Source organism: Chlorella variabilis (assembly GCF_000147415.1).
Source record: "Chlorella variabilis unplaced genomic scaffold CHLNCscaffold_3, whole genome shotgun sequence".
NCBI classification, from domain to species: domain Eukaryota; kingdom Viridiplantae; phylum Chlorophyta; class Trebouxiophyceae; order Chlorellales; family Chlorellaceae; genus Chlorella; species Chlorella variabilis.
The window spans coordinates 2,242,001-2,250,655 of record NW_005435085.1 but is presented as its reverse complement, the minus strand read 5'-3'; the positions used below and the strand labels follow the sequence as shown (position 1 = coordinate 2,250,655).

At 68.5% G+C, this 8,655-nt stretch overlaps 1 protein-coding gene across 1 annotated transcript; it reads right to left on the bottom strand.

Annotated features, from left to right (window-relative positions):
• Positions 1-3,693: 3,693 nt before the first annotated feature.
• CHLNCDRAFT_9012 (hypothetical protein) lies at positions 3,694-6,420 on the bottom strand (the record flags this gene model as incomplete). The annotated part of the gene is made up of 8 exons (XM_005850695.1): positions 3,694-3,804; positions 4,055-4,107; positions 4,350-4,455; positions 4,645-4,793; positions 5,279-5,381; positions 5,585-5,713; positions 5,897-6,031; positions 6,367-6,420. Coding segments are annotated over 8 exons (840 nt in total), but the record flags the coding sequence as incomplete, so codon positions are not given.
• Positions 6,421-8,655: the final 2,235 nt, after the last annotated feature.

The following is an 8,655-nucleotide window of genomic DNA, read 5'->3' as shown; positions in this document are numbered from 1 at the left end:
TGCCCGCAGACCTCACGCTGGCCACCACCCGCCCCCGCATCAACCCGGAAAACCCTCACGACCTCAACGGCCACCACGGCGTGACGGTGACCGAAGGGCAGTCCAACCTGGTGCAGAGGTGGGTGCGCGGTTACGAGAAAGAAAGAAGGAACGAACGAAAGAAAGAAAGAATACGCCCTTGAACGTGGATTGAGGCGGCGGAGCGGCGGCGGCGGGGCGGCAGGGGCGGCGGCGCTCGGCCCTGCGCAAGGGCGGCGCACAGCGGCGTCGCTGCCGCGCGCCCAGCGCTGCCGCGCCTCCAAATGCCTCACTCGCAACTCGCTTGCCTGCCCTACCACCACCACCACCACCTCCACCGCGCATGCACGCACACCTACCTCAGCAGCCTTCCCCGCCGCTCCCCGCCCGCCCATGCCCATGCGGTACCGCAGGCTGTACGTGCCCAGCCCCGTCATCCACGACATCACCGTCACAGCCGGCTCCTCCATGAACGTGGTGCAGAACAGCCGGGGCGCCAACCTCAACCTGGACATGCACAGGCGAGCAAACGCTGCGGCGCCGTGCGGTTGTCTGTGTGTGTGTGTGCGCGTGCGCGCGCGCGCGTGGTGGTGGGCTGGGGTGGGGTGGGGTTGCTTGAGGGACAGCGAGAAGGCGGGAAGGGGGAGGGTGCTGGTACTGCTCAGGGCTGCTCAGCACGCTCCGGGCTGACCGCGGCGGCGCTTGCAAACGTGCGGCCGCCCGGTTGCCCTCCCCGTGCGCTGTGCCCGGCGCGCACTTTTGGCCGGCACATGTGCTACGACTGACGGGAGCCATGCTGGGGACACTCGGATGTGCTGCAGGACCGCCCCCTTCAACAACCTCTTCACCAACCTTAACATGGGCGCCGGCAGCCGCCCCTTCCGCTCCGGCGGCCGCTCCGACCGCGGCGCCAAGTCGGGTGGGTGGCGCACGGGAGCTGGACTGCGGCTGCTGCTGCTGCTGCTGCTGCTGCGCCGGGCAAGACGGCGTAGAGCAGCGGCCCAACGCCCCGAGCATGCTGCCCCTGCCAGCCTCGCCTTGGTTGCCCTGCGTTTGTCCTGCACCCTGCCACCCACCTGCCCCCTGTTGACCCACACATCGTGCTGCTGCCTGCGCAGGCCGCGGCAACACATACTGGGGCCTGCACTCCAACAGCGGGCGGGCGCTGTTCCTGCCGGGCTGCGATTTTGGGCCGTACCTCAATTTCGTGGGACGGTACCGCGGCTTCCCGGTGGGTCCTCTCGTGCCATAGCATGCGACCACAGCATACAGCAATGATCCCCTCTTGATGGCTGTGCATCGCTGGCTGCACCGCACGCCCAGCTGGGCCTGACTGGGCCTGCCAGGCAGCAGCAGCCAGCTCCCCAACATGCCGGCGCCGCCGCCGCTCCCCCTGCACCTGCAGTGCCCCGGCAAGTCTTGGCTGGTGCAGGGGCTGGGCGGCAGGCCCCGCAACCTGTACCAGGCGCAGAGGTATAGAGGCTGAAGCCCACAGGCCTTCCACCATTCTCTCACCAGGAGCCATGGACGGGTGGCAGTGCTCCCGCCGCCTGCATAGACGTGTCCACCTCTACGGGTTTACATGAGTGGCTCTTTCCACCTGGCCGCCCCGCCTGCTTCCTGCGCATCACCAATTCTTGCACCACGACTCATGACTCACTTCTCCAATTCATTGAGATATGTCACAGCTTTTGGTGCCCTGCCAGGCACCTGCCTGGCACCCCGGTGTTGGTACCATCGGTACCATCCAGCGCCGCCTCCCCCGTATGACACCCATTCATCTGTTTCCCGCGCAGCCGGATGCATGCCACCAAGATCCAGCATCTGTAAATGCCTGCTCACCTCCAGCTGGCTGCCGAGAGTTACACTGCACGCGGGGGCGGTGCGGCAGCCAGCCCTTCGGGGACACAGTTCAAATCACCTAGAGACAGGCAAGCTGGATCAGCTCAGGCCAGTCCAGTCCAGTGCGGTGCTGGAGATAGTAAAGCAATTTCTACTAGAAAGGGTGCATCATCAGGGCGTGGTGTTTTGGGCCAGGCGTAAACCCTGCGGGCGCCGCGTCACGCCAAGCAAGATCCCTTCTTGGTGCCCCGCTGCTGGCAGCGTGTACGAGGCAGCTGGTTGTGCACGCTGCATGAGATTGCATCTCGCAAGTGGGCCTGCAAGAGGGAAACAACACCCGCCCAGATCTGTCAGGCAACACACCGTCGCTTAGCGACGCAGGGGCGGCTACCAGCCCTGGTTCACACACCCATTTCCCTCACCTGCTGCTCTCCAATGCCTCAGCGTTTGCCCTGGGCCACGATCCGGATCTCAGAGTCGATTTTTCACGCATACAGGGTAGTAACCATAATCCCCCTCAAAGTGGAAGTACGCAGCATGCTGGGGTGGCAATCGCCACCGCCAGTCTGGCGTCCTCTTCACAAACTGCCATAAGCTCTGTGATAAGCAGGCAAGGTTACACTGCGTGAGGTTCCCAGCATCACACGCCGCGCACGCAGCCGGCACACACCAAAGCGCAGTCACCAGCGCCCGCCTCTGCCGCGGCCTCGCCCGTGGGGCGCCGGCACCCCGCCCCACCCCTGCGGTGGCGGCCGCGGGTGCGGGCCTCGCCACTGCTGCGGGCCGGGGGGGGCGCCCCGTCCAGGCCCTCCCCACCCAGGGCCGGGGCCCGGCCCTCCATGCCAAGGGCCTCCTGGTGGCGGCTGCTGCGAAAAGGGCGGGCGGGGGTGGGGCGGGTGCGGCGCCACCATGTCGCGCGGCGGCCGCCCCGGCAGCGGCAAAAAGGCGCCCTTGGCGCCCGGTGGCGGCTCCCGTCCCTCGTGCCGCGCCCGCTGTCGCGCCGGCGAGCACGAGCGCGACCGCTGCCGCTCCTGCTGCTGCTGCTGCCGGGCGTCGCCGCCGCCGCGGTCCCGAGAGCGCGAGCGCTTGCCGCCGCGACGGCGCTCGGCCGATCGCTCGCGCTCGTGCCCTCGCCCCTCATGCCGCCGCCCGCGGTCCTGCTGCTGCTGCGCGCCAGCTGGCGCCACGTCAGCGGGCGACCGCCCGCCTCGCTCCTCGTACGGCGTCTGCCGGATGGCAAAGACGTCGATGGGGGCCGCGGGGCTGGCCTGGGGCAGCACCGGCATGGCAACGGCGTCCCCAATGCCGGGGATGGCGCCGCCGGCGCCGGCGCCGCCAAAGGTGGGCGCCGGCGCCGCCAGCGCTGCGGGGCGTGGAGCCTGCACCGGCTCCGCCTCTGCGGCCATGGCAGCCAGCTCCCGCTGCTCCTCCTGCTGCTGCTCGAAGAAGGGGTCCCCTGGGCGGCACCTGCAGGTGCGCAGGCAGGCAGGCAGGCCAGGCAAGGCAGGCTGGAACTCAGGCTGCTGCCACAGCGCAGGGGAGGCGGTGTTAGCAGGCGGAAGCACGCTGCCGCGCAGCAGGCATGCCGACACTCTGCAGGCTGGCGTGAAGGCCTGGCAGCCCCCAGCCCAGCCAGGCAGCCCCCAGAGCAGAGCAGGCACAAGCCGCAGCCGCGGGAAGCAGCACAGCGAGCAGGCCCGGGGCCGGCACCTGCCCTGCCACCTGCACGCGCGAACACCGCGGGAGCCCAGCACGCACCCAGCGTGCCAGAGGCGGGCAGCAACGCGAGGTGGGCGAGGCAGGCCGGCAGCGGGCGCTGGGACGTCCCTCGCACCTACACCAGAACTTGACGGCATAGTCGGCGCTGCCTGTGGCCAGCAGGTGTCCTGCTGGGTGCCAGGCCGCGGCCCAGATGGAGGCATCATGTGCGCCGCGCACCTCGCCCTGCAGGCGCAGCGGGCAGGGAGCAGCGGCGGAAGCGGCGGCGGCTTGGTGGTGTGCCAGCAGGTTTGGGGTTGCCGGCAGGGGCACCAGTCCGAGGGCGCAGGCTGCTGGTGGCGGCTGCTGGGGTGTGTGGCCCGTCCGCTGCCACACTGGACAGCAGCACACATGATCCGGCTTGCCCCTGCCCCCTGCCTGCCAGAGCCCAGCCTGCAGCACTGCCTCTGGGCTATGCCTGCAGCGGCGCGCGCACCTGCGGCGCCTGCCTGCTGGCGAGCCAGAAGATCATGCTGCCGTCGTGGCCGCCTGCGCAGGCGTGGCAGAAGCGGCAGCGGGGCAGGCGCCGATCAGAACAGCTCTGCTGTTGGCAGCACAGCACAGAATGGGGCAGCCCAAGCATGCAGCCCAGCATACAGCATACAGCAGAAGCAGCACAGCTGCAGCGACAGGATACTAAATTCAAGAAAACAGCGCGGGAGCGGCACGGCGCGGGCCCGGCCCTGCCGCCACGCTCAGCGCAGCACGCACAGCAGGCCGCACCCACCCACCTGACACAAAGAGCTCCTCGTGTATTGGGTGCCAGCTGGCGTGCGTCACGTCGCGGTTGTGCCCCTTGAAGCTGGCCAGCTCGCGCTGCATGCGGATGTCGTACACCTGCGGTACCACATGTACCGGTACCGCATTGGGAGGAAAGACATGCAGGAAAACACACCAGCAGGGGGGCCGCAGGGGAAGGAGGAGGAAAGGAGGCTCTGCCAGCAGGCCCGGCAGCAGCAGCCCAGGCAGAAGCCAACACGCCATCAACAGCGGCAACAATGCATGTGACACACACCCTCGGCCCACCTTGCACGTCTGGTCGCGGCTGGCGGTCAGCACCCAGTTGCCGTTGCCGTTCCACTGGGTCGCCATGATGGTTGCCTGGTGGCCGTGCAGCGTGGACACGTTGCGCCCCGACTTGGGGCACCACAGCTTCACCAGGCTGTCCTTGCTGCCTGCGGCGAGGCAGGCCCAGGGCGGGGCGGGGCCGGGGGGGGCGGCAGATGTGCAGGGCGAAACGTGAGCGGGGAACAGATTGGAATGGTTTGGCAGCTCCCCAGTGTATGCATGCGAGTGGCCATGCCACCCTATCTCATGGTGAAAAAAACGTGCTTCACCACAACAGATGGGTGCAGCGCAGCCAGATGCCAACACGCAGATGGATGCAGCGCCCAGGTGTAGCCTCAACAATATTGTAAATGGTGTCGGCAGCGCTGCCAGTGTATTTGGCCGCGGTCTGAAGTTGCTGCAAGAACATCACCGGCTGCTGGGCGGGGTGCAATCGTCCCACCGTGCAGAGTGCGGCTGTGCGCACAGGATGCGGCGCAAGGAAATCATGCAGAGCGGGGTGTGCCCCTGCCCTCGCCCTCTGCCCACAGATGCCGCAGGCACCCCGTCCCACCCAAACATACAACAAACACCACCTCCCGCGGCGGCGCACCCGACACAAGCAGCGCCTTTGTCGGGTGCCAGTCCACACACTTTACGTCGCCGCCGTGCCCCGCCAGCACCTGCTCTGTGGCCACCCGTGCAAAGTCCCAGACCTGCACGCGCCAGCAGGCACAGCAGCATATCACATAGCACAGCGTGGCACAGCACAGCACAGAGCAGCATAGCGCAGCTGGGCAGGTGCGCACGCAGGCGGTGGCGTGGTGGTGTCAGCGGTGGCGGCAGCAGCAGAAACCAAAGCCACCGGCGCCAGCAGCAGCACCAGCGAGCCTCAGCACTCGCGGCCGCCTGCGCCCACCCGTATCGTGCTGTCGTCGCTGCCGGTGGCGTACTTTAGGTCGCCAGGGGCGAAGCTGAGCTGGCGCACCGCCTCCTTGTGCGCCGACACGTTCTTCACCAGCTCCAGGTTGGTGCGCCAGTACCGTACCTGCACGAGTACGGGGTGGTCCCGCTATCATGGCGGTGCCGTCGAGGTGTGCACGGCGTGTGCGTGTGGCGGCAGCCCGCCCAGAGCAGCACACAGGGGAAGCAACGCCAAGCGAAACGCCAAACCCTGCCTTGCCCTGCCCTGCCCTGCCTCAATACAAAACCCTCCCAAGCAAACACCCACGTTGCCCGCATCGTCCCCCGAGGCCAGGAAGTTTCCGTTGTGGGTGAAAGCCATGGTGCGCACGGGCGTCTCGTGGCTTTGGATGATGGTCTCAAACTGGAAAGAAGAAGCGCCCCACATCGTGAACTCGCCTGCCTGCAGTGTGGGAGGAAGCTGGGAGGAAGCTGGGAGGAAGTTGGGTGTGTGGTGGGTGCGAGCGTGCGGTGTGCACGGCGGGTGGCGGGGAGGCGGGTGTGGGCGTGGGGCGGCAGCGGGTCGGCGGCATGGTGTGGCAGTGTTGGGTAGGAGTGGTCAGGTGTGCCTGGGTGCCTGCCCGGCTCTCATCGGGCCAGCGCACAAGCGCAGGGCCGGCACGGCCCATGCAGCACTGGCTGGCTGCCAGGTGCTGCCGGGGGGCAGCAGGGGCTGCGCCGCTGCGCCGTGCGCCGCAGCCACTCCAGCCGGCGGCAGAGGCGGTGCGGCGCACCCACCTGTGTGCCTGTCAGGCAGCGGCGGCCGTCGGGGGTCCAAGTGGCGGCGTTGATGCTGCTGCGGGTCTGCAGGGAGAGAGGGGTGGGTGGCGGCAGAGCAGGGTGGGGCAGGTGGAGTGGGCAGATGGGAGGGATCATGGCACGAAGCAGGGCATGCGGCGCGGCGCGTAGGTCGGGGCAGGGCAAGTGGTGGGCGGGCCAGGGCAGGCCGGGTGGGCAAGCAGGCGCCGGCACGTCCCAATGCGAGCGGCGGGCGCTACCCTGTGCCGCGCCCATCGCCTGCCGTCTGCCCACGCCCTCCCAGCCGCACCTTGCTAGGTGCCTGCCCCGCAAACTTGATGTTGAAGCTTGTGGCGGGCTGGTGCACGTACGCTATGGGCGGCAGCAGCTGCAAGGCGCCCGCCGCCACCGGCGGCAGCGCGGGCGTGTCGGCAGGGCACCGTATCTGGTAGCGGCGCTGCGGCGAGGAGGAGGGGCAGCAAGGCCGGGCAGCTGCATCAGACGTCGAACCCCAGCCGCAGAATTCTAGTAGGTGTTGCTGAAGCTAGACTGGAAGCCTCCAAAAGCTTAATTCAGCAGGCGAGGGGGCAGCCACACCCCACCTCAAACCACGTGACATAAGGCCCCGCATAGTCGATTGTGCGTCGTGCCACCGTCTTCTGCACCGTCTTCTCGCCCTCCTGCTGCAGCTCGTTGCCCGCGCCAGCTGGGCGCAGCGCCAGCTGGCGGGTGTAGTAGCTGCAGGCGCAGGCAAGGGGCGGCGGCGAGGCGGCGGCGGTGCGGCGGGCGGTGGGGGTGTGCCACTGTCGGCACGACAGCGGGTTGCAACGCATCGCGGGTGATGGCGCTCTTCTCCTCCTCCTGCATGCCCAACACGCTGTTTGGCAAGCTCGGCACCATCGCCACCGAGGTGATCGCACCACTCGCCTCGTGTAGAGCGCCATGGCCCGATCGGAGCCAGGGGCGAGGCCCTGGCGGGTGCCAGGAACGAAAAACAGCGCCAGCCGTCCCCATGCACGGGTTTTCTACCTGCCAGCCGCCTCCGCTCAAGATCGTCGGTTTCAGCGCTGACCCCATCGTCTCGCCCTCCCCAACGCTCCGGCAGCGCATTAGCGCATCTCTGCAACCCCTCTGGGATTGTTTCTGGCACGATCACCGACGCGGCAGGGCGTGCAGCCACCCCCCGCCGCACTCTGGTGCCTGTGGCGCGCTTCTGATGGGCTCTTCCGTTGTCTAGACACACCATGAAGGTGCGCCGGGCCCGCCATCTGGTGCCCCGGCTGGTTTGGCGACCTGTTTGCTCAGCCGCCCTCCTGCCTCCGCCGCGCATCGCGCTACTCACCGCCTGCCACTTGGTGCTGATGCAGGGAAAGACCGTTAGACGTGCTAAGACTGCTTGGGTGAGTGGCAGAGATGGTGACCTAAGCCGCCGCCGCCTGCTCGCCGCCCTCGCCTCTAGGGTCGCAAGGCTGAGGCCGCCCTGTGCCGGCTGCGTGCCTGCCTGTGGGAATGCGCCAGGACAGCCGTCAGCAGCGTTGAGCACCAGCCATCCTGGCAGCAGGCGTCCTGCCTGCCCTCTCAGATGCCGCCGCTGCCTGCGTCGCTCGCTGCTCCGCTCTTTGCTGGCACGCCCTCCCAGCCTTCCTGCCTCTGATGTCACATGTCTAACTGGTCCTGTGCCACCCCTTTGCCACCCCCGCAGGTTTGGAACAAGAAGTACGGCTGCCAGCTCAACACGCATTAAGCGTGCACCCCCTTTTTGGACTCTTTTGCACGGGCAGTCGTCACCAGCCCCCCTTTAGCTCTTTTGTCGCCGCCGTCGCCGCGCTTCCCCTTTTGCCACCCCGGGAAGAGCAGCTCCTACTCCTTTTGGAGCAGCAGTAGTAGCAGGCATGGCGAGCGAAGCAGCAGCGCGCAGCGCGAGCATGGCTGGGCCCCCCCGGCGCAGCCACCACGGCGGCCGCCTCGGCAGCAGCCGCACCCCCACCACCGGCAGCACGCCTGCCCCTAGTTTTGCCGCTCGTACGAGCGGTGGTTTTGTGCACGGCCCCGGCAGCGGCGTCAGCGCGTTTGGCGCGGCCGCCGCCGCGCCGGCCGGCGGCAGCAGCGCGCGGGCTTTTGACCCCCTGCGGCGCGCCCGCCGAGCCCCCCCCTCCGCCACCTCCCCCGCCACCTCCTCCACCCGCCACCGCGCCCTCGCGGCCGCCCCCGCCCCCCGCCGGACCCCGCCCACGGCAGCGCCCCGCCCCGCCGCGGGTGCAGCAGCCTCCCGCGGCGAGGCCTCCACCG